Source organism: Myotis yumanensis, unplaced genomic scaffold, assembly GCF_028538775.1.
Source record: "Myotis yumanensis isolate MYYU_CA2020_CCGP unplaced genomic scaffold, mMyoYum1.0.hap1 SCAF_7, whole genome shotgun sequence".
Classification (NCBI taxonomy): Eukaryota; Metazoa; Chordata; class Mammalia; order Chiroptera; family Vespertilionidae; genus Myotis; species Myotis yumanensis.
Window position 1 is genome coordinate 58,048,402 of NW_027223758.1, and position 26,679 is coordinate 58,075,080.

Consider the following 26,679-nt stretch of genomic DNA (forward strand, 5'->3'; position numbering starts at 1 on the left):
GCTGTGTGCACAGTGGGTGTGTGTGGGTGGGCGGGGACTTTGATGCTGCATGTGTGGTGCAGAGACGGATCCTGGCAGCTCTGCACAGCGACACTGGGGGCGGGACCCCCAGCTCTGGCCTACCTCATTGGGGCAATCCATCGAGGAGCCCCAGATGGGTGGGCAGGGCCTACCTCTTTGGGAAGATTGATTGTGGGGCTCCCACACTGTGAGAAGGCACAGGGCAGGCTGGGGGAACGCCCCCCCCCCCCCACCTGAGTGCACAAATTTCATGCACTGGGCCTCTAGTTACCTAATATCAAAACTAAACAAAGTGCCCTAGCCAGGTAGCTTAGTTAGTTAGGGCATAGTCCCGATATGCCAAAGTTGCAGGTTCCATATTCAGTTAGGGCATATACAAGAAGCAATCAATGAATGCATAAATAAATGAAACAACCAATCAATATTTCTCTCTCCCTTCCTCTCTCTCTCTCTCAAATCAATTTTTAAAAAACATAAACATTTAAAAAAAATTTTTTTAAACTAAGACCAATGTTACTCATGAACATAGAGGTAAAAATCCTTTAAAAAATGTTGGCAAACTAAATCCAGCAACATATAAAACCAAGTGGGGTTTATCACAGGAGTGCAAGGTTTATTTAACATTTGAAAAATCAATTAGTATAATAGAATAAAAAACAGAAACCACATTATCAATTAATAGATCCAGAAAAAATACTTGGCAAAATTCAGCATTCATTCATTTTAAAAACTCCTGCCAAAATAGGAATAGAAGGAAACTTCTTCAGCCAGATTGAGGCCATCTATAAAAAAAATTTATAGCTAATATCATATCTAATAGTAAAAACTAAATGCTTTCCTCCTAAAGTTAGAAACAAGGCTATAACATTGTTCTTACCACTTCTATTCAACATTTTATTGATGCTTCTAGCCAAAGCAATTTGTCTAAAAAAAAATTTACATTGTAAGGATAGGCATATAGTTCAATGGAACAGAATTGAGAGTCCAGAAATATTGGTAAACCATTACATTCATGGTCAATTGATTTTTGACAAAGGTGCTAAGGAATTTAATGAATAAAAGGATATCTTTTCAACAAATGGTGCTGAGATTATTGTACATCCATTTGCCAAAGGATGAATTTATAATTTTACTCAACATCACACACACAAAATAATTCATAATACTAGTAGATTATATTTTTAAATATAAAAGCTAAAATTATAAAACTCTTAGAAGATAAGAGGAACTCTTTATGGTGCTGAGTTAGATAAAGAGTTCTTAGATATAATAGCAGAAGCATGATTCAAAAAGAAAAATTGGAGAATTAAACTTCATTGAAATTAAAAATTCTGGTCTTTTTTTTCTTTTCTTTTTTTAAAATTCTGGTCTTTTAAAGACATTGTTAAGAGAATGAAAAGAAAAGGCACAGAATAAAAGAAAATATTTATAAACTGGACTCCTCATACATGGTTTTGGGAATGTAAAATAGTATAACTATTTTGGAAAACAATAGTGTAGTTCCTTATAAAGTTGACCATAAACTTAGCAACCAAACCAGCTGATACTTTAGAAAGTACAGTAATAAGTTGAATTCAAATGTTATGGAACAATAGACTTTCAGATTGTGTTATATGTTAGAGTACCACTGAAATTTTCAGGTTTTATTTTTGAACTTTCTATAGCAATTTCATTTTTCAGCGTTCATTGTGTGAAAAATACTGTGCTGTGCTTAACACTGGGATGAGAGGGTGCTATGAAGATAAATACCATTGTTTTCTGAGAGCTTTATATCTAGTAGGGGAGTAAATACTACCAGGCCTGGCAAGTTGTATTATGTCAATGGAAAAAAGGATGGAAGAAAAGAAGGAAGGTGGGCAGATAAGCAGAAAGACAAATGCAAACAAAATTAGAATTCACAGGCTTGACAGAGAATTTCTGTCTGGGCTTATCAGGGAATCCTTTGTGAAAAGCTGGGCACTGGAAGATGGGTAAGACATGCCAGAATGAGCTGTATGTACAAAAGCCTAAAAATTAAAGCTTAATTTTTATTGCTAAATTATCTATGTTTTGCCATTAGACTTTACTGAATGGCCATTAAAGAGCTGAACTCATTTTTATTATTCTAAAATTTTCCCTTTAAAACTAAAATCTTTATATACATTTACAACTTAGTACTGTTGCTTATAAACAAAATGCTCAACTATTTACCAGAGGAGAAAGAGGCAGTGGTTTTAGTGACCTATGGGACAGCTTCTCAAGAATGCACTTTTTGGCTATCATTGCTCAGGACTTCTGGTATCTGAAGTTCCATTTATTTCACCTTCAAAACTTCTAGGAGGGTCAGAAACAAGCACTTGAACTTCACATTCTATTTTCTCATCTCAACTTTTCTATCACCCACATTTCCTCCTCTGAAAGAAAATACTTTCTTTAGGCTTTTGTGAAAAAGTTATTTTGGATATACTTTTGAATTAGAGCAGTTTTATTCTATGCTGTTCCTTTGATATTGGCATCATGTCAGCCTCAATACTGTCTATTGACCTTTCATTCTCTGGTTTCCTAATATGGACACTTATGTAGGTCTCAGGAAAACATCAAAGTTAGTAGACATGTATGATACCAAAAAGAGCCCATCTTGTGTTAATACACTTTGCAGAAAACATATCTTGTAAGATACAAGCATGAACTTATTTTCATTTTTTAAAATATATTTTTATACCGAAACCGGTTTGGCTCAGTGGATAGAGCGTCGGCCTGCGGACTGAAAGGTCCCGGGTTCGATTCCGGTCAAGGGCATGTACCTTGGTTGCGGGCACATCCCCAGTGGGAGATGTGCAGGAGGCAGCTGATCGATGTTTCTCTCTCATCGATGTTTCTAACTCTCTATCTCTCTCCCTTCCTCTCTGTAAAAAATCAATAAAATATATTTAAAAATAAAATAAAATATATTTTTATTTATTTCAGAGAGGAAGGGAGGGAGAGAAAGATAGAAACATGAATGATTAGAGAAAATCATTGATTGGCTGCCTCCTGCACACCCCCTACTGTGAATCGAGCCTGCAACCCAGGCATGTGCCCTGACCTAGAATTGAACCATGACCTCCTGGTTCATAGGCTGATGCTCAACCACTGAGCCACACCAGCTGGGCAAGCATGAATTTAGTTTGACCAACATCACCCTTGAAATTTATTGACATGTAGTGTCATAATAAATAAGTATCCCTTGGCTTTTTGTTTTTATTTTTTGCATTAGTTACCATACACTTAGCTTTTTTCCTCCCTTTTCATTTCAATCTCATGGCCATAAAAATCTCACTCTTAGTTTTAAAAAAAATTTTTTAGTTAAGATCTCCCAACTTGAGGGACTATTTCTTTCCTCATTTTACAGATGAAGAAACTGAGAGGTTAAATAGAAATATAACCACAGTTTTTTCTTGTAGTTATTGCTTTTTTATTATTTAAATTTCCACTGAGAAGTAATATTGAACTCTTCTTTTTAGTAACTCTTCTCAGCTGAACTAAAAGCAAATACCATGAGGGTCCGAAACACTTCTCACCATGAATGTAGAACAGTCATGTGTTCCAGAAAGGGTAGGTGAGTAAAACACTAAGAGATTTAAATTTTTCATGGTTCTTATCTACATACACTATTCAGTTTTTATCTGTTTCTGACTATTTAAGAAATTAATTTAACTAGACTAGCTTATGACCTATTTTTAAGCAGAAGTGAAAGAATTTACTTCATATTTCCTAGAAATCATATTATGCAGGACACTTGACAATGGTATCGGGAGATGCCTTAGGGAGTCTAAGTCTGCAGACCAAACATTGTCCAGGGCTTTTATAAAGGTTAGTCTTATTAACTTATTTACAAGGCCGCCCAGAAACCCACATCCCACTCCACTTTGGGGATGGTCCCTGTGGTTTACTAGACATTTTATGAAAGTTCCCTTCCTCATTTGAGGTGCTCCTGATTTCTCTTGTTTCATTTAGAAAGGCGGCTTGTGGAAAAGGTCAAGCCTGTTGCAATGGATCCTCTGACCCTCCAGAACTCCGAGATCTCTGCAGGGAAGCTCAGTTACACCCAACTGCGTGGCAGAGCTAACAGTGGACACAGCTAACATTTCACCTCCAAGCTCTGGGAGGTAACGGCTTTGTCCTTCCTCTACCTTTAGCTGACTCATTCCATTCCTACTCTATTAAAGGACTGCTTTCCTTCTCACAGCATAACTCACCTGCCTATGGAAGATTAATGTCATTCTGAGAGTATCTGGTATCATCTAAACTTGAGTTTTACCTGCAAATAGTATTTGCACAGGAAGCAGAGAATGAATCACGTCTTTCTGGGCCTCAGTTAAAATGCTATAAAAGGAGGGGCTTGATTTAGGTGAACTTTTGGTCTCTTCCTGCTTTAACATTCCACAGTTCTATTCATCTACAAATTGCTGATTATATGAAACCGGTATCACCAGAAGTGAGACTCTTTTTCTGCCAACGAGCTGCACATTTACGGCAGTGAGACTGGAGGCAGGAGATTGGTGCCTGGTGAGAGCTCCTCTCCTGGGACTCAGCGTTTATCTTTGGGATTCAGAACGTAACTGCCTTTTAAAGAACTCAGTGGCTTTTCTGCTTGCATTTGATTTTCCTCTGACCTTCTCCTACTGAATAGGAAGCAATGCGACTTGTCAATTTCTTAAATTTCTTAAATTCTGAAAGATAAATCCCGGAATGTTGTACAGTACATCCTCACTGAACATCTTTAATAGGTCCTTGGAAACTGCAAATTTAAGTGAAAGAGTGTATAATAAAACCTATTTTATCATAGATTAATTGATATAGATAAGAATTATGTATAATCCTTACGTTCCTACAGCATATTTTTGGTCACAAAAACATCACTAAACTTCTGAATAAAGACTCAAGCACTTCTAATATTAAGTATTGAAATAAATGTGAGCTATACAGACATTTAAGAAAGATTAATAAAAACAAGTAAGATAATAATTTTCTAACATCCATATCCTAGAACAGGGTCATGGGTGGCCAAAGCCTATCCTGGTAGCTCAGGGTGCAAGGTGAGAACCCACCCTGGACAGAATGCCCTTCCATTGCAAGAAGTACCCACACCCACACTCACTCAGACTGAGACAATATAGACAAGCCAACTCAGCTCACATGCACATCTTTGGGAAGTGGGAGAAAACTGGAATACTTGGAGAAAACCCACACATGCATGGGGAGAACATGCAAACTCCACACAGACAGTAGCTTCGGCTGAGAATCAATTTATTTTTCCTCGTCAACATTATAACAAAATGACATTGAATGAAACAAAATTATTTGAGGACCTGCCGTATTGATTATTCACCCGATATATAATATTTTTAAGCAGAAATGAAAGTGTTATATTGGGGTAGGGTGCAGGCTGCAATACCCAATATACAATATATGTGTATTTTTCCTTGTGTATAACTAGAGGCCCAGTGCACGAATTCGTTGGGGTCCCTTGGCCTGGCCTGCTCCCTCTCACAATCTGGGACCCCTCAGGGGATGTTGGAGAGCTGGTTTTGGCCCGATCCCCATAGGCCAGGCCAAGGGATCCCACAGGTGCACAATTGAAATCAATAAAAATATATATTTTTTTAAAAAGATATTGAAAACCTATTTGACAGAAAACCTCCCCTACCTGGTGAAAGAAAAAGACTTACAAATCCAGGAAGCACAGAGAGTCCCAAACAAGAGGAACCCAAAGAGAATCACACCAAGATACATCATAATTAAAATGCCAATGGCTAAAGACAAAGAGAGAATCTTAAAAGCAGCAAGAGAAAAACAGTTAGTTACCTACAAGGGAATGCCCATATGACTATCAGCTGATTTCTCAACAGAAACTATGCAGGCCAGAAGGGAGTGGCAAGAAATATTCAAAGTGGTGAATAGCAAAGACCTACAACCAAGATTACTCTACCCAGCAAAGCTATCATTTAGAATTGAAGGTCAGATAAAGAGCTTCACAGTCAAGAAAAAGCTAAAGGAGTTCATCACCACCAAACCAGTATTGTATGAAATGTTGAAGGGTATTCTTTAAGAAGAGGAAGAAGAAGAAAAAGGAAAAGATAAAAAATATGAACAACAAAATAGCAACAAATACATATCAACAATTGAATCTAAAAATCAAAATAAAAAAATAAGAAATCTAATGAACAGAATAAACTGGTGAATAAAATAGAATCAGAGGCATGGAAATGGAACAGACTGATGATTCTCAGAAGGAAGGGGGGTGAGGGGGGACAGGAAGAGATTAAACAAAGATCTTATATTCATTACCTATGGACACAGACAATAGGGTGGTGAAGGAACTGGGTGGAGAGGGGGCAATGGGGGTAAAAAGGGGGGACATCTGTAACAATCTCAACAATAAAGATTTTTTTAAAAGAAAGAAAGAAAAAAATAAAACTTATGAATTATTTATTTCTGGAATTTTCTATTTAATATTTTTGGATGGGGGTTGACTGTGGGTAACTGAAACTGTGGAAAGCAAAACTGCTGATAAGGGAGGACTACTGTATACATGGGCCTGTTTGACCCCAAAGATTATGTACTTCCCAATATAACATCTAGAAGTGGGTATGTAGAAAATGGACACTAAACTGATACCAATCGTTGAAATCAAGACACAAAAATGTCCACAAGGCAGTGGATTTCTTTGGTAACATCCTTTGAAACTCTATTGCAGTGGGAGATGAAGCAAGTTTTCAGGCCCCTCTCAGACCTTACCATAATCAGATCCACCAATAAAAAGTGGGGGTTTCTGTGTTTAGTGGTCTCTATTTTTAGCACTGGTATCTTGTGTCTAAATTAGAATTAGTTTGAGCATTAGCATGTTCTTTGAAAACTCTAGTAATTCCAAAAGAGATTATTATCAGGGCAATAACAGAGGGGAGCTGATTAGCAGGACATGAGTATAGATAAGGGGCACAATTTAAAGTTAGGCAGTTCCCTGGACAAGTTACTGAGGCCTCAATTTTCTCATCCCCTAACTGGTACCTACCAGAGTAACTTGTGAGTCTCTATGTCTGATTCTAAGTGACAAGTTAAGGAATCTGTAAGGTTCCATTAATAAATGCCCTGGGATTTTTTTGTCTTAGAATTTCTGCCTTTCCATCTATTGTTCCCTGCTCTAAATCTTGGTTATTTTGGTGTTTAATGGCTTCTCCAGGAGAAGGGCAAATAAAGAAGCATAACACAAATGTATATATTGATGCTTCAAGAAAAAACTGGTGGCAGTGTGGTCAAGGGGGGTTGATGACCATTAACTGGCTCATGTTCCCATGGAAAGGGGTGGGGAACATTCGTAGAGGGGGTCAAATTGCTATTCCATCCCTTCTTCATGTAAGGAAGGTCATTTAATCTTTTTGGCCTCCAATTTTCTCTTTTGTAAAGTAAGGATAAGAATTTCTACTTCTCAGAGCTAATCTTATCTAATAATAGACAAACATAGTAATTAACCATACCTCCGCTACACTTCCCATTGGCTAATCGGGGCGATATGCAAATTAACTGCCAACCAAGATGGCGGCCGGCAGCCACGCAGCTGAAGCAAACATGAGCCTTGGTTGCCCCGGCGATGAAGGAAGCCAAGGTTCCCTGCCTGCCACAGTCCAGCTCTGAGCTGCACTCTAAGCAACAATGTTGCAATTATAGAAGCTAAACAAACCCCAGATACCTGCTTTCAGCCAGCCGGCCTCGGAGCTGGAGCCGCAACAGAGTTTCAATTACATAAGGTAAATAAATCCCAGAATAATAAATAAATAAATAAATAAATAAATAAATAAAGGAGAGACTGTGAGCTTCAGTTGCAGGCTTGGCCCGCCTTAAAACGGCCCTCAGCCCCTCATCCAGGCTGGCCAGGCACCCCAGTGGGGACACCCACCCTAAAGGGGGTGTGGCCAGCCTGAAAACAGCTCTCAGCCCCTCATCCAGGCTGGCCAGGCACCCCAGTGGGGACGCCCACCCTGAAGGGGGTGCAGGCAGCCTGAAAACAGCCATCAGCCTCTCATCCAGCAGGCCAGGCACTCCAGTGGGGACCCCCACCTTAAAGAGGGTGCAGGCAGCCTGAAAACAGCCATCAGCCCCTCATCCAGGCTGGCCAGGCACCCCAGTGGGGACTCCAACCCTGAAAGGGGTGCAGGCAGCCTGAAAACAGCCATCAGCCCCTCACCCAGGCTGGCCAGGCACCCAAGCGGGACCCCCACCCTGATCCAGGACACCATTCAGGGCAAACCAGCCAGCCCTCACCCGTGCACCAGGCCTCTATCCTACACAGTAAAAGGGTAATATGCAAACTGACCCTAACAGCAGAAGGACTGGGAATGACTGGTCACTATTACACACACTGACCACCAGGGGGCAGGCGCTCAATGCAGGAGCTGCCCTCTGGTGGTCAGTGAGCTCCTACATGGAGGAGCTGTGCTCAGCCACAAGCCAGGCTGATGGCTGCCAGTACAGTGGTGGTGGTGGGAGCCTCTCCTGCCTCCTCAGCAGTGCTAAGGATGTCTGATTGCAGCTTAGGTCTGCTCCCCGTTGGCAAGTGGACATCCCCCGAGGGCTACCGGGCTGCCAGAGGGATGTCTGAGTGCCAGCTTAGGCCCAATCCCCTTGGGGAGCAGGCCTCAGCCAGCAGATGGTCATCCCCCGAGGGGTCCCAGACTGTGAGGGGGCACAGGCCAGGCTGAGGGACACCCCCCCAAGTGCACAAATTTTTGTGCACCAGGCCTCTAGTATAAAGATATAGTAGTACAGAGGATGCTATGTTAATTACATTATGGGGACTGAATTTTAATTTGTTTAGAATCAGACAATTAAATGTCTACCATTACCACAGAAGGTTGAGACATCCCCAAATCCTTCTATCATCCAAGAGCTATGTGCTATGTTGTTACTATTTTTTTTAAGTTATTCATTCCTACTTATCAAGAATAACAAAATATTTTTTATTTCCATATTTTTTTTATCTTCACCTGATGATACTTTTTCCATTGATTTTTAGAGAGAGTGGAAGGGAGGGAGGAAGAGAGAGAGAGAAAAAACAACAACATTGATGCAAGAGAGACACATTGATTGGTTGCCTCCTGCACACAACCCGACCAGAGCCAGGGATGGAACTGGCAACCCAGGTACGTGCTCTTGACCAGGAATCTGAACCCTCGATCCATCAGTGCACAGGCCAATGCTCTAACCACTTAGCAACTCTGTCCAGGGCTATTATTTCCACCTTAATGTGTGATCCAGCTTACTCAAAAGAAAAGATGGTAACTTATTTTCCATAATGCCATATTATCTGTAGACATCTGCCTTATTTCATCTCAACTCCTAATACTGTTGGCATTAGGAAAGGGATCCTCAGGCCATGCACTGGGCTGTCTGGTACATGTGTTGACTTTCTAGTGCAGTGGTTCTGACCATTGTTGAGTCACAAAGTTCTCCAAGAATCTGATAAAAGCTTCAACAACAAAAATTCTCATCTGTGCCTAATTTTGCACATAATTTCAGATCATCCAAGATTCGGTTGAAACCTATCTATGGACAGAGTTTAAGAACCTTTGCCTAATGGTTATAAAGTGGCCATGAGTACCATTTCTCTTTTAGTCCCTGATAATATTTGTGGACTGCTAGCATAAAACAGTAATTTGTATCATTTTGTTTTCCTGAATTACTTTTCTTTTGTCACTGTGACTAATAATAAGGCATTTAGAATAAGCCTCCGGAATTTATTTTATAACCCTTGGCTCGGAATGCAATTGGTAACTGATCTGTGCTATAACCACATTGACTCTGGATGAGCCATTGTTTTTTTTTTGGTGTTTTTTTTTTAATATATTTTATTGATTTTTTACAGAGAGGAAGGGAGAGAGATAGATAGTTAGAAACATCAATGAGAGAGAAACATCAATCAGCCGCCTCCTGCACATCTCCTAATGGGGATGTGCCCGCAACCAAGGTACATGCCCTTGACCAGAATTGAACCTGGGACCCTTCAGTCTGCAGGCCGACGCTCTACCCACTGAGCCAAACCAGTTTAGGCAAGCCATTGTTCTTAAAACTGAGGTCAGCCAACTCCTGAGCACAGTATAAATCTCTGTAGTTTCCACTTTAACACTAGACATCTAACTACAAAGCAGAGGCTAAAATTAGATCACACCTAGTACGTATATATACTCTATAGAATTGCAGTTCCAACCCTAGGGGTTTTAATAAACAACATTGACCACAATCTAAAGAGAGATATTTCATTTAGCAGGAAAAAGTTGCTCCACTTTGAAAAGGTTAAATAGGACCTATAGGAATTATGAAGATTTTGAAATGTTCAAGGAATATTATCTGCACCTATTAGCTCTAGGTCTAAAAAAAGAAAGACTAAAATACTCCCAGAATTAGGTTGGCTTTCTTTTCATTTACATTGCATTATACAAAGGAAAAATATTGGCATTTTCTTCCCGCTCATTTCTAGGTCAACATGTTTTTACCAAGAAGTTTGAGTTATTCAAATATAGAAAGCAATTAATAAATACCTACCTACATAAATACATACATAGCAGGAAGGAACAAGATATGAGTTTGACTATAGAAAAATAACTACAGTACTGTTTCCTATAGAAAGTTTATTATGTGAGTCTCTTTATAGCTAAAATGGCTAAGTCTTCCAATGATTACATAGAGCAAATGTTTTCTAAATAAAATATAAAAACTCTTAAAAGTTTAATTACTAATGTTTGGTGTAATAAATCAGATTATGAATAAATATAAATACTGCATATGTGGTTAAAAGTATTTGTGTAAAGTTAAAATAATTTTAACTTAAAATTTAGCAATAGAGTTGAAGAAGTAAAGAACACAAAAATACAAATTCATAAATTCTATAGATTCTACAAGCATCAGTAAGTACACAAGGAGTTACATTAATAGTGGTATGATAATGAAAATACCCATCTTCTATAGACTCAGCACAGATAGTCCAGGAAAATGGATATTTAAAATACAACCCTCCTCTTTTATAAGACAGCTGCTTTCCTAAATGAGGTTATTGAACATATCTATGGAATATTGTTCAGGAGAGCAAAATGATGCTATCACATACAGATGGTGTTAATTCCTCCCAACTTTCCTTTGCAAGGCAGTTCATTTGAAGCAAGTGCTAAAAGAAATGAATTTCTCTCCGTGACAATATTTCCACATTTGCAGCCAATTTGAGATCCTAATGAATATCCTATGGCAGAATATGACTCATGAAAGTGAGATTGCAAAATGAGCCTGTTCCAGTTTAAATGGAATTTAAGAATGTTGACATCATACATTCCAGGTAAACCCCACTGGACTCTGGCTCTGTTACTGAACATAGCAGAAGCTCCCAGGAGGTCACTGTCAGTGCCCATGAAATGACAGCCCTACATCAGGTGCTCCTTAATCCCAATAGGAAATCAGGAATTTCTGCCTTCAGAAACCTTCTTCACTTCTGTTCATACAAACCACTGTGTTATTTCCTCAATAACTATTTTAATTCCCAGAAATCCCAGGTGTCCTAACAGATATTTTGTGGGCTCAAATTTTGTAAGGTTTAAATTTTCATTATGTTTAGAACAAAAATGCAACCTATGTCAGATGGTTTGGAAAGAGTTTGAGGCAGCAGGTCATTATTTACCACATAGCCCAGTGTTGAAATTCAGCAATTCTTTGTGAGGACAATAGATTGATTTTTTAATAAAATCACATGCATCTTGCCAGGGGGCTTTAATCCCCTGAAACATTTCATTCTGGGTATTGAACAAATTAAAATTAGCTTGGACTGAGAAAGTAAATATCTACTCAGCAGGCTGGAACAACAGACAGAGAAGCCAACAGCAAAGTCACAGGAAACATTTCTCCCAAGGAACACTATGGCTAGAAAGTGTCATGGCAACTTCCTTCTTTGAGTGACCACTGAAACTTTCATCTCTAATATAAAGACTATCAGGTTGGCCCTGACCAGTTTGGCTCAGTGGCTAGAGCATCGGCCTGTGGACTGAAGAGTCCCAGGTTCGATTCCGGTCAAGGGCATGTACCTTGGTTGCGGGCACATCCCCAGTAGGGGGTGTGCATGAGGCAGATGATCGATGTTTCTCTCTCATGGATGTTTCTAACTCTCTATCCCTCTCCCTTCCTCTCTGTAAAAAATCAATAAAATATATTTTTTTTAAAAAAAGACTATCATCAGGTTGCTGTTTGAAATTTTATCAGTAAGAATGTGACATCGCACTCTTGCCTGGAAGACCTCAGGAGCTGCTGACACAGAAAAGCAGCTTGATCCCCAGCCCCAGAGCTGATTCCACATAAAGGGTTTAATAGGACAGTCCATGCTTCCCTCAACTTCACTGTTTCAAAAAAAACAACATCCTGGGTTCCCTTTGCAGACCAGACTTGCATCTAAATTCCACTCTTTCTAGAATCCTATACTAACTCTTTCTTTGAAATGGGTCGATACATCTAATTTTGTGGGACTCCAGGTTTGTTCCTGGTATTCTTAGGCTGAGTGAGTGAGGTGGGGCATGTTTTAATAAAATGCTCCAGCTGGAGAAAATGTCTGCTGCCTGAATAACAGGGCTGAATTTTAACACGGGCTTTCAGATACTGAAAAATTAGAACCCATCTTCATGGGGGTGTGGATTCCTGTGACCTGTGAATTTTAAATTCTCTACTGCCTTCTCATCTAAGTAGAAACATTCTGAAAGCCAGGAATCCTGTTGTGAGGGTTGAAATGATATTTTCTGGCACTCTGCTACGAATGCAACCTGTGGCAAACCGTATCTGCTTCTAAAAATCAAGCAAGGATCCCCAGGGTGACTGTGAAGCACTTTGAGAAACTCAAAGAGATGGGGTGAAGGGAAATAGGAGGTCCCAGTTCTCCCAAATACACTCATTTGCTCCACACCTGGTTTAAATGCAGAGGTGCCAGATTTAAGAAGAAAAGAAAACGTGATGTGGGAGGGGTATTTGAAGAATGAGCCTTTGACCTAAGGTTGGAAGGCTGCTTTTGACATACCCGTGGGAGTAGCCATAATCATAGGCTGAGGTCGCCTTCCGACTGACTGCAGATGCCAGGGAGGACTCGGTGGTGGCCTGGGACGCCTGCTGCAGGTAGGAGGCTGATGACGATGACGCCTGGCTAAAGGCCTGGGATTCCTGGCGGTGCGCGGCCAGTGAGCGGCTGCTGTAGGCCGTTGAGCCATGTGTGTAGATGGCAGAACTTTTCTTCTCCTGCTCATAGTACTGGCTCATGGCGGTGCGAAGGTCCTTGTTACGGTAGCTGCGATCATAGTGCTCATGCAATTTCTGGTAAAACGGCAGAGACATCATGTGCCCCCAGGGAACCAGGCAACCTATAAGAAAGCAACCATTTTTTAGTAAATTATTAAGGAACAAATCCTATAGAAGAAGTAATCAAAACCAATGTGTAAGCATTAAAACTCTTATCTTTTCCCAAGGGTAAATGGAAAATGATGTGAAATACAGCTTAATTGGCTACTCAATGAACTTCCAACTTCATGCCCAGCTGTCTTGTGCAACTTTCTTTTTCCTTTCTTCTTTCTTCCTCTCTTCCCCTCCCTTTCTCTCTTTTCCTCCTTGCCTCCTTCCTTTCATATATATATTAGGTTTTTACAAAGTTTCCCTTTCCTGGCTATTGTGCCTTTCCTCAGAGATTTTTTTTTTTTTTAATATTTTTATGATTTCAGAGAGAGGGAGAGAAACATTAACTTTGAGAGAGAATCATGGTCAGCTGCCTCCTGCACGCCCCCTACTGGCGATCGAGCCTGCAACTACAGCATGTGCCCTGAGTGGAAATCCAACGTGACCTTCTCAGAAAAACCAAGTTTGCCAACACCTTGATCTCAGATTTCTAGCCTCCAGAATTGTGAGAAGATAAATCTCTGTTGTTTAAGCCACCCAGACTATGGTACTTTGTAATGGGAGTCCTAGCAAATTAATACGAAGGTCATTGCAATAGTCCAGGCTAGAGATGATAGCGGCAGCAATGGAAGTGTGAGAAGTGATCAGCAATGGAAGTGTGAGAAGTGATCAATCAGACTCCCCACATGTTTTGAAGGTAGAACCAGTAGTATTTGCTGAAAGTACTGGTTTGGGATGTGAAAGAAAAAGAGTGAGAAATGACTCCAAGGTTTTTGCATAATTGCAAGATTGAAGTTGCTACTAACTGAGATGGGCAAGAGTGTAAGAAAGTAGCAGTTTGGATTGAAAATTAGAAGATTAAGACATTGTACGAGATACCTGCTAGACATCCAAGTGGAGATGTAAAATGGAAAGTTGAGTATGTGACTTTGGAGTACAGGATAAAGGTCCAGGATGAAGACCAACATTTGGGACTCACCAGCTTACACATAATATTTAAAGAGACAGAGAGAGAGAGAGAGAGTATATGGAAAAGGAAGTCCAAAGACTGAACCCTGGAGTGTGCTTATATTGTATAATGAGCTCTCACAAATACTTTAAAAAGGTATAGTGTCAAACCATAGAAATTTGCTCCATTAAGAATATGAAGGTTTCTAATTCTCTAACATAAAGAAGTCAGTCATCAGTGTAGCAATTTGCATTGTGAACTTGAGCTAACAGTTCTACTGAAAGTTAAATATGTTTGCTCAGCAGACTGGGGAGGTTTCATTAGTTTTCTTGAATAATCTGCCCACTGACAGAAGCCTATCAGCCACACTGACAACCCTGGATGTAGTAATAGTTTTATGGAGTCCCCATTCCAATTTTAATGCTTTTCCTGTGTTCTGAAATGTTATTTTTAAATTTATAGAAGTAAAATTGTCATTTTTTCCAAAACTTTTTCTTTAAGTTCTAAATGAGGAGTGAATCCTTCGAAATTTGCCATATTGTTTGTCAAAGTTTAAATCTACTTTTTCTTTAACCTATTTAAAAAGTCAGCATGTATTCCCTAGAGAAGAAAATCCAGTAAACTTCACTCCAGAAATATTTATCTTAGCGCTCATGAAAGATATCAGTCTATATCACATTTCCCAAGAGGAAAGAAATAGTGACTAGCAAGCAACTTTGCTTCAACTCTTAAATAGATTGCTGTTTTCTGTTCTAAAATACACATAATTATCATTTGTAATGGATAATTATTACATAAATTTTGATAAAACAAAAGGGTTAGAAGATATTCATATAAAAGCATATCATGTTTGGAAGTTATAAAGATATTAGATATTTCTGTAATATACATACTGCACTGCAACATGGCAAATGTTATTAGAATAAGATTCAAATAAATAATTAATGACCTTCCTATGTATTATTTTATAAGCTAAATTCACAACTCAGATGACTTGAAATGCTGTTATTTTCACAAAATAAATTTTTTAAATATCTTGCCCCAATTACACTTTCCACTCGATTTCTATTTTCCCCCAATATATTTATTTTTAATAAGACCTAATATTCCAAGCACATAGATAACAAATTACAAGTATACAGGGTTTGGCTTTAAGTCAGCAGAGCTGATTGTGACAGCTCTGACCTCTGGAACCAAGGTACAATTACTGTCTCTTCCTCAGTAAGTGAGGATTATCCCCAACACAAGACATCTAGAGTATGTGGGGAGGAAAGACGGTTTGTTTGTCTTCTGTTCCTCTAAGACCTGTGTTTTCTGCTGGAAAATAATTTGGGAATTTAGGAAGAAATGCTAACCCCATAGTTGAAATCCTGATATGATACTTTGTTACAGACATTAGAGGCCAAAAGTTGATAAAAATTATTCACAGAAAGTGTTAACTTCAGGGTCATTATGTGGGGATCTATAGTGCCTCTGAAATACTGTCTGACCATTCTCAGGTCAGGAATATCGTAATAATGCACTCTTACATTTACCTACATGGCACTGTCAGAGCAAAATCACTGAATTGGAAACTGGTGACTTCAGAGTTAATTTACCTCCTTTAGGTCTGATTTGTAATCAGGGAGTATTGTGGGCAGACAGAGGATAGAAAGTACATGATTTCCTGTCACCGCATCTCCATTCCATATTTCAACCAAACCACTGAATTGTAAGTTGTAAAGAGTACCTAACTCACGCTTACAGTTCCATCTGAGACAGCCATTATTTCCAGGAATGGTAGCCTGATTTAAAAATAATACAATGAGCTGAGCGAATACCTGTGCCAGCAAAAACTGGCACTCGGTTGCTCTTGTCTTCCTTCCCAGGGCCTCCACTTTCCTATTTCTCTGCTATTCTGACATCTCTTTGAGAAAACTGCTGAGCTCAGAAGATAGTAAGAAACCACACACACCATAGTATTGTTAAGCACATAAAATATCTAGTGCATTTTTCTGTCTCAATGTCACACTTACCAGTTTCCAAAAGAGTGACGGCGGTAAAAACGTTCCGACGTGGTTGTAGGACTGGATGAGAGATGAAAAACCCACGTAGTTTGAATCCCAGAAAAAGTTAAGAGGCAGGGCTGAAGACAGGACCCTGGGGGCCAGTTCAAAAATAATGCATGTGGTCAGGCAGTAGAATGTCAGAGCCACACAGCCAGCCTTTTATGGCCAAGAAGGCAGATAAATATAGCAGCCAATGAGGGTAGTCCTAAACCGAGAGGAAAAGAAAGGCACAGGCTGGTAGCTGCCTCCCTAATGTAATTACATTAATGCCACTCAATGGGTCTGGCTTGATTAAACCAAAGTGAGGATATTTATTTGGCTAGAAGAGCTATTTTCAATATCACTTTATCACTGGATATTTAAAAGTGCAATGGAAAGAGTACAATGTTGAGAGCTAAAAATAAGGGTAGTAATCTGATTCCCAACATGGACCTCATGGAATTTTAATGCCAAGATATGTTTCTGGGTGTGCTGTTCATAACGCATGTAGAGTACACTTAAAAGATACAGGTGAAAAAGAACTTGAGGCTAACCAGAGGCAAAACAAGTAAGAAATGGATTACACGTGATGGCAATTGTGACCTGATGATACAGCCATGGGTTTGCTTTTTCATTTCAGGAAAACTTACAAAGTCAGAGCTTAAAGTTTGAATGTTTGATTTCCTATTCATTAACTAAAGCCTTTGAGAAGTAACATGTTTTATCTTTGCTAAAGGTTGAGTAGGGTCATTCTATCTAACAAGAGATTCTTTTTCTTTGTTTTTTTCAGACTGTATAACTAAGTAAGAGGTGGTAAAACCTGGTAGTGAGAGCCTGCACTTTTGATTCAGACTCAACCTAGATTCCAGGCCATTTTTTGCACTTAATAGCCACATAACCTCAAGCATTTCATTTCTTCTCCCTAAGCTTCATTTTCCTGCTCTCTAAAATGGGGATGACAACATCCAAATGGTGGGACTGCTGTGGAGATTAAATGTGATAATGCAGAGAACACACAACCCAGGATTGCCATAGAATAAAGACTAAGTAAATGTCAATTATTATGACTGATAGCAATAACCTTAAAGCTCATTGTATTGAGCAGCTTATGTTCTGATAGCGCTATTATATTGTAGTCTACTTTATAAGTACTTTCTTGATAACCACAGTTAACACTATTGAGGACCTATCAAGTGCAGACACTGTGATAGGCACTTTAGATACATAACCTCATTATTTCTCATAATACTCTGAAAGGCAGGTATCATTAGTTTCAATTTATAGCTGAGAAAACGGAGGCTGTGAGAGACCAAATCATTTGCCAAAGAGCACACCGCTGGTGAATGACATAAATGCAATACATTCAGAGATATTTGAATTCCAAAGCCCATAAACTTTTTGTCATGCATTGTCATATCTACCCTCCAGTGACACTTTGTTTATTAGAAACTAAATATTTGGAAATAGTTTTTCAATTGCAGTATAGGTCTCCACTTATAACTGGTCAGCTTCTGAGCTTCCTAAAGTATATAAAAGAATATATTTCACTTAGTTCTGATAAAATTTAACCTGGCATTTCTTTATCTAAATACACCCCTTGTTGGTGTGTATAAGTGCATTTTAGTGGTCTGGAATCCACAGGAGAATTTTCCAAGCTTTATGTTCCCCAAGTATTCATTTGTTCTCTAGTCATCCAAAACAAAATGGCAGTGGCTCTTCTAAGTTTTGTCCACCAGCCATTGGAATGGTTCCCATTGAGCTATTTCTCTAAAGAACATGGTAAATTGCTACAAACCCCAAACAGGAAAGAGGAAAAATAAACAAAAATAAGAGATATAAATGGTCACAATACAAGCTAATATTTAATGACCACTTGCTATATGCTACTTAATGCTAACTGCTTTACAGTATCTTATTTGATCATCACACACACATAAAAACTTTTTATGAATTAGGAAATTGAGATTTAGAGAGATTAATATTCTTAAAGTTACACAACTAGAATACGACAGAAAGTTCAAACATAGGTCTGTTCTACACAGAGCCCGCTCTCCTATATGTCATATTATATTGGCTTTTAACCATTTAGCTCTTTGTATGTGTGTGCGTGTGTGTCTATAAATGCATAGATAGATAGATAGATAGATAGATAAATAGAGTGAGCCATGTGCCAATAATGTCAATTAGAAGGAAAAAAACTATTACCAAAGGAGAGTTTTAGTTATATTTCTTATGTAACAGATTACTACTAATTATTAGATCAAGATGAACTGGCTACAAATATCAATACATTAAAGTATTTAGTGAACTTTTATCCCTGTTAGGAATGCAGAATGAGAGAAGTCCACACACACTTGTGGAAAAACTAAAATATCATTTACTTATTGACACTCAGGGTCCCAGTGAAAGCCAAAGAGCTTATTTCAAACAAATATACAAGTTTGACAAAAGAAGTATGAGCAAGACATAAGTGATCTTTCTGCTATAGCACCATCGTGATATGTTTTCTAACAACATATTTATCCAAAATATAACTACTCAGATAATAAAATACATACTGTAAAGTACTACATAATAAAACTAAAATTTTAAAAATTTAGTTGGGCTCATACAAATAAATTATTGTGATTTAATTGTAATTTCCTTATAGATGTATAATCATTCTGTTGATTACTCTGATTTAATCATAGTGTCCTATAAATATATGATTATTCTGAATTTAATGGAATGATAATCAACTCTAATTTCAAATTGCTAAGAAAACCATATAATGCAAAATACTTTTTAAAAAGTGTGTAGCGCCCTAACTGGTTTGGCTCAATGGATAGAGCTTTGGCCTGCGGACTCAAAGGGTCCCAGGTTCGATCCCAGTCAAGGGCATGTACCTTGGTTGCGGGCACATCCCCAGTAGGGAGTGTGCAGGAGGCAGCTGAATCAACGATTCTCTCTCATCAATGTTTCTAACTCTCTATCCCTCTCCCTTCCTCTCTGTAAAAAACCAATAAAATATTTTTTTTTTAAAAAAAAGTGTGTAGCTACAAAAGTCTGGAAATTAAGAAAATATTTGCTTCCAGAATTATAGTTCATTTCTTAAGAAATTTTTAAAGTAGATACATTTTCTCTTTAAACTAACTGTAAGCATATTAATATTTTTATAAGTGTGAAGTGATGAGTTTAACTAACAGTATTGTATCCTAAAAGCTAAAATAAATGTCTAAATTATATTTAGCCACCTAGCAATTTTTGTTTTAGAGTAGAAACAATGAATGAACAAATAGGTCCAGAGACATGGATGCATGGAACAAAATGACAGATCCAGAAGGAAGGGAAGTAGCAGGGAGGGAAGAGATTAACCAAAGAGCTTATATGCATATATGCATAACCCATGCGCACAGACAATAGTATGGTGAAGGCCTGGGGTGGGGCAGGGGCTGGGTGGAGGGAGCAGTAAGGGGGGAATGGGGGACATCTGTAATACTGCCAACAATAAAAAATAACTTTTTTTAGAAAATAGAGAGCAATCTACCTTAGCTGGTTTGGCTCAGTGGATAGAGCATCAGACTGCGGACTGAAGGGTCCTGGATTTGATTCTGGTCAAGGGCACATACCCGGGTTGCAGACTCGATCCCCAGTGCGGGCATGCAGGAGGCAGCCGGCCAGTGATTCTCTCTCATCATTGATGTTTCTATCTCTCTCTCCCTCTCCCTCCCTGTCTAAGTCAATAAAAAAATATTTTTTAAAAAATAGAGAGCAATCAAAATTGGTTTAATATTTTTTAGTGCAATAGGATGGTAAACATGAGGTTCATGTTATTTCAGAATTCTGGCAGATGTCCCAAAGGCTGAGGGCATTAATAGAAGATCTATTCAGGACATGCTAAATCAATTCAAGACATTTGAAATCAATTTTGTGAGTTTTAGTTAATTATCTACCTCAGGCCCGGCCGACATGGCTCAGCGGTTAAGCATCGACCTATGAACCAGGAGGTCACAGTTCGATTCCCAGTCAGGGCACATACCCAGGTTGCAGGCTCGATCCCCAGTGCGGTGTGCAGAAGGCAGCTAATCGATGATTCTCTCATCATTGATGTTTCTATCTCTCTCTCCCTCTCCCTTCCTCTCTGAAATCAATAAAAATATATTTTAAAAATAATAATAATCTACTTCAGGATGATAAGAGGCAAAGAGATCAATCTTTAGACCTGAGAGAATTTAGAAAGACGAGCATCCAGAATTTTCTGGAGGGAGTTGTAAGGATTTTGTGAATCAATTCCACACATGCATTGTGTGATGAGTGGGTGGTGCTTTTCATAGCACTTTAAAGATATTACTGCACCACCTTCAGCATGTATTACTATTGCTGAAGGAAAGCATACTGCTGGTCTATTGTAGGGAATCTGTCTTTTCTTTCTGGAAGTTTTTACTATTTTCCTTTAACCCTTCATGTACATAAGTTTCACTGTGAAGTGACCTAGTATAGATTTACTTTTATTTTTCCTGCTTCATATTCAACGTGCACATTCAATTCTGGAAAACTCTCACTCATTATCTCTTTTAAAATTGTTTTCCACCATTCCCTTTTTTATTTTGTTCTGGATTTCCTATTATATATACAATGGATTATCTCAATACATCCTCCATGACTTTTGACAGCTCTTTTATATTTTTATCTCTCTGTGCTATTTTAGGTAAGCTTCAATACTGTCTTCTAATCCACTACCTCAAACTGTCATTTCCTACCATTACCATACCCCATATTCCAAACTATTTCTTCCCATGTTCCTTATTTCAGTGATTGACATTATTGTCAGATATCCTGATTCCTTCTTCTCCTAGGCTTACCTTCTGCTAATCCGCTGTGCTATCAGAGCAACTTAAAAATGATACAATTCTGGGGTGGTGGGAGCCGAGGAGGAGGTTCCAGACACTGCTCAGGAACCAGGGACCCTGGAGTGCCTGTACCGTGTGCAATCAGCTCAGAAGTGTCAAGGCCAAGTACAGGGCCCTCCTCCAGGACCTGACCAACAACATCACCCTTGATGATCTGGAACACCTCAAATCAGGAGGACATTCCCAGGTGAGAAGCCTGAGGAGATCACAACAGGCAGTGCCTGGTTTAGCTTCCTGGAAAGCCACAACAAGCTGGACAAAGACAACCTCTCCTACACTGAGCACATCTTTGAGATCTCTGGCCATCCTGACCTACCCACTATGGTGGTTGACTATACAGCCCATGTTCTTAAGATCTCTGAGGAAGAGGAGCTGGTTACCAAGCTAACCCACATCCCCAGTGGTACAAATATATTATCTGGCAGCCCTCTAAGAAAGAGATAATAAAACTGGCTACGACAACCCAGCCGGTTTGGCTCGGTGGATAGAGCATCAGCCTGCAGAGGGAAGGGTCCCAGGTTCGATTCTGGTCAAGGGCATATGCCCAGGTTGCGGGCTCAGTGCAGGGACGTGCAGGAGGCAATGATCAAATATTCTCTCTCATCACTGATGTTTCTAACTCTCTCTCTCCCTTCCTCTCTGAAATCAATAAAAATATAAGAATTTTTGAAAAACCATATCAAAAACCTGGCTACTCCACTGAAGAAAGCATGCACAAAAGGGAATCTTGGTGGGCACTCCAGCGGGAGTGGTGTGAAGAGCAGGCTGATTCTGCTGATAGTCTGGGGCAAGGACACAGCACAGGGGTTCTGCCAGGCAATTGGTGTTTCAGACAAAGAAATGGGACCACAGAGCCCTGTCACCCCTTGTACTCCCAAAACTCGCCTTCTGTCGCCCTTGGTGTTGGGTTGAGGAGTACATTACCTATAAATGGACAGCTATTGTAGCAGAATCCCTCTGTGACTGATCCCCAGTCGGATGCATCGGGGGTGGGAGGGAGAGTACCCTTTGGAGGTCCAGGGTCACCATTACAGTGAAGGCAAAACAAACCCCATCTCCAAGCAGCAAACAGCATGGCTATACTGTCTAATGGCAGCCACGGAAGTTAGCTGAGGTAGATCACAGAAGTAAAAAATTTTGTGATTCAGCGCCACCTACTGGAAAATAGTAGAAATACCTCTTCAAAGAAACCTGCTAGAGAAGGGTCAATAATATACATAGACTAGAGGCCCGGTGCACAAAAATTTGTGCACTCAGGGGGAGGAGGGGTCCCTCAGCCCGGCCTGCGCCCTCTCGCAGTATGGGACCCCTCAGGGGATGACCACCTGCTGGCTTAGGCCCGCTCCCCGGGGGATTGGGCCTAAGATGGCAATCAGACATCCCTCTGGCAGCCCGGGAACCCTCGGGGGATGTCCACTTGCCAGCGGAGAGCAGGCCTAAACTGCAGTCGGACATCCTTAGCCCTGCTGAGGAGGCAGGAGAGGCTCCCACCACCACCGCTGTACTGGCAGCCATCAGCCTGGCTTATGGCTGAGCACAGTTCCTCCCATGTGAGAGCGCCCTGACCACCAGAGGGCAGCTCCTTCATTGCGCATCTGCCCCCTGGTGGTCAGTGTGTGTCATAGTAACCAGTCATTCCCAGTCCTTCTGCTGTTAGGGTCAGTTTGCATATTACCTTTTACTATATAGGATAGAGGCCTGGTGCACAGGTGGGGGCTGGCTGGTTTGCCCTGAATGGTGTCCCGGATCAGGGTGGGGGTCCCGCTGGGGTGCCTGGCCAGCCTGGATGAGGGGATGATGGCTGTTTGCAGCTGGTCACACCCCCTTCAGGGTGGGGGTCCCCACTGGGGTGCCTGGCCAGTCAGGGTGAGGCGCTGAGGGCTGTTTTCAGGCTGGCAGGTGACTGAAGCTCCCAACCTCTCCTTTCCTTCTTTTTTTTTTTTTAATTCTGGGATTTATTTACCTTCTATGGCTGTCACTGGAACTGAGAGCCGGCTTTAGCTCTGAGGCTCGGCTCCAGCTCTGAGACCTCGGCTGCTGAAAGCAGGTATCTGGGTTTGTTTGACTTCTATAATTGAAACACTGTTGCAGCTCCAGCTCCGAGGCCAGCTGGCTGAAAGCAGGTTTCTGGGGTTTGTTTAGCTTCTATAATTGCAACATTGTTTCTTAGAGTGCAGCTCAGAGCCCAGCAGCGGCAGGCAGGGAACCTTGGCTTCCTCCATCACTGGAGCAAGCAAGCCTCCTATTCACTTCAGCTGCCTGGCTGCCGGCCGCCATCTTGGTTGCAGTTAATTTGCATATCGCCCTGATTAGCCAATGGGAAGCGTGTTGGAGGTATGGTTAATTACCATGTTGGTCTATTATTAGATAGGATGCCTAGACAGAAGAGACCAACACATACCATGAATAACCATGGTAGTGAGGTAGCTCAGAAAGAAAATGCAAATTCCAGAAAGCAAACTGGAACACATGGCAACTGATCAATGATTCTCTCTCATCATTGATATTTCTCTCTCTCTCTCTCTCTCTCTCTCTCTCCCTTCCTCTCTGAAATTGATACAGGATTTTTCAACTGGAACATGTGGTGTTCCCTTGGGCAGGATGGTTCCCCAGATTATTTGTTCGTCGGAGTCAAAGAATGAATCCACGGACAGAAGATGGCATAGGAAAGGTGGAAATTTATTGAAGAACAAGTACAGACACCCATGTGGGGAAGGGGAAAGAATCTCACAGCACAGACTCCCACATAGGGAGGGGGAAATAGTCCCACTGAATTCCTGCAGCCTTATAAAGGCAGCAGTTCCTGTGTTCTGATATCCCCTTTGATTGGTCAATATTCCCTTTGATTTGGTCACTACAGCAACTCCTGAGCTCATTGTTCTCCTATTCCCTCACATGGGACATGTGAAGCCCTCCTCCCTCATTGTTCTCACATTCCCTCTTCCTCTTTATTTTGTAAATATAGACCTTTTGCTACTCCCAGTTTCCTTATCTAATGGAAATGCAACTGCTGCCTCTCCCTTGTCTTATGAAAATGTAACTTCTCCCAGTCTGTAGCCCTGTGTTTTTTTCCATGGACCTCTTTCATTTATTAAAATTTCCTAAACCTGCCTATATCCCCCTAAAATTCCTCTTTCAAAATCAATAAAAAAATATTTTAAAAAAAGAAAGGTTAGATGAGGGTCATGAAGAAAAAGAAGTGACAAAGATAAGTCAAAGGTTTTTGGCCTGAGCAACTTAAAGTATGGAATTGCCATTGACCTACGTAGAGAAGCTAGTAGGAAGACAAGGTTTTAGAGGTAAGATTAGGAGATCCGTTTTAGAATATAAAGGCTTAGAGGCCTAGTAGATCTCCTCATGGATATGTTAAGTGAATATTTAGATAAATAAGTCTGGAGTAGAAGGCAGAAGTCTTGGTCAGAGATACATACTTGGGAGCACTCACTATTTAAGGAGTATGTAAAGCTTCGGAGTGAATGAGATCAGCTAGGGAAGGAGTGTTGACAGAAAGGAGAGCCAAGCACTGAGTCCTCAGCTACTCCAAGGGACTGGGGAAATTAGGAAGAACTGGCAAAGGAAACTAAAGAGTAGCCATAAGGAAGGAGGAAAATCAGGAGAGTGCAGCATCCTAGAAGAGAGAGAAGAAAGTGTCTCAAAGGTGAGGAAGTGAATACCTTATCAAACCTGTTTGAGGAATGAAAATTGGCCATAATGACATGGAGGTCATTGGTGTCCTTGATAAGCCCATGTTTTGTGGAGTGGTTGGGGAAAAAAGCCTTATTATAAAGGGTTAAAAGAGAAATAGAGCCAGTGAGTATAGGTGCCTCTTTTGAGGAGTCTTACTAAGGGGGGAAAAATATGAGCCCGGCTGGCATAGCTCAATGGTTGAGCGTCAACGTATGAACCAGAAGGTCATGGTCGATTCCCGGTCAGGGCACATGCCCAGGTGGTGGACTTGATCCCCAGTGTGGTGCATGCAGGAGGCAGCCAATCAATGATTCACTCATTGTTGATGTTTCTATCTCTCTCTCCCACTCCCTTCCTCTCTGAAATCAATAAAAATATTTTTTTAAAAGAAATAGGACAATAGCTGAAGGATCATGCATCAGGAAGACGGTTGATGTTTTTGTCAATATTAGTTTTCTATTGCCGCGATAACCAATTACTATAAATTTAGTGGCTTAAAACAACACATCTTAATTATCTTATAATTTGATAGTTTAGAAGTCCAAACTGGGTCTCATTGGGGAAAAAAAAAAGGTGTAACCAAGACTATTCCTTTCTAGAGGTTCTGGGGGAAATCCATTTTCTTGCCTTTTCCTGCTTCTAGAGGTCACCCACATTCTTTGCTCATGTCCCCCTTCCTCCATCTTTAAAAAGTCAGCAATACTGCATCACTCTGACCATTCTTCCACTTTTCTACCTCCTTTTGTCTCATCCTGCCTCCCTCTTCTACTTTTAAGGCCCCTTGTAATTATATCAGGTCCACTGGGATAACACAGGATAATCTTCCTATTTTAAGATCAGCTCATTAGCAACCTTAATTCTCTTTGCCACATAACCAAACATATTCACAGGTTCTGGAGATTTGGATGTGGACATCTCTGAGGAGTCTTGGTTCTGCTTGCCACATATAAGACATTTACAGCATACCTGTTGATGGGAATACTTGGAGGGAAAGAGATGGAGAGAGAGAAAAACAGAACTCGATGATGCAGGAGAGGACAGAATCATTGGAGTGACATGAGAGCAAATGGAGGACTGGTTTTCCGTAAGAGCAAGAAGAGTTCTTGCTCTTATGGAAAGAGAGGAGGGTGAATGTTGGGGTCCAGCTCCAGCAGGTCCAGGGGTTCCCAAAGGTGTGTACCAGGGGTCCTCAAACTTTTTAAACAGGGGGCCAGTTCACTGTCCCTCAGACCGTTGGAGGGCTGGACTATAGTTTAAAAAAAACTATGAACAAATTCCTATGCACACTGCACATATCTTATTTTGAAGTAAAAAAACAAAACAGGAACAAATACAATATTTGTATTTGCATGTGGCCCACAGGCCGTAGTTTGAGGACCCCTGGTGTGGACGGAGTTGGCGAAGAAGGAAGGAAACGGAGGCAGCGTTCAGTTGATCATCATAGCTAGGTTCTCCTTTATTGTCCTGTTACATCTATATTTATACCATTTGATCCTATAAGCATGCCTCTATAATCACATCATGGTATGTTTTGGGTAACGTTCTACAGTTCCTTGTTTCTTATCTGATCTTTGCCAAAAATCCTGTCTCTATCTAGTTCTGTTGATTTTAATCTTGTCTAGTAATCTCTGTGTTCCATTACAAGGGCTATTCCAAGGTCACTGCTCTACTGATAGGCTACAAG

At 40.3% G+C, this 26,679-nt stretch overlaps 1 protein-coding gene and 1 pseudogene across 2 annotated transcripts in view; one reads left to right on the forward strand and one right to left on the reverse strand.

Moving 5' to 3' along the window:
* MYOM1 (myomesin 1) overlaps positions 1–16,550 on the reverse strand; it is a 112,869-nt gene extending 96,319 nt beyond the window's left edge. For both annotated transcript variants that reach the window (XM_070420568.1, XM_070420567.1), the window contains exons 1-2: positions 16,408–16,550; positions 13,079–13,415 (exon numbers count right to left, since the gene is read on the reverse strand). In XM_070420568.1, coding sequence (XP_070276669.1) covers positions 13,079–13,392 — 314 coding nt within the window. In that variant the 5' untranslated portion in view covers positions 13,393–13,415; positions 16,408–16,550. The remainder of the gene's footprint in view (positions 1–13,078; positions 13,416–16,407) is intronic.
* Positions 16,551–18,122: 1,572 nt separating this feature from the next.
* Positions 18,123–21,796, forward strand: LOC139013494 (astrocytic phosphoprotein PEA-15 pseudogene; annotated as a pseudogene).
* Positions 21,797–26,679: the final 4,883 nt, after the last annotated feature.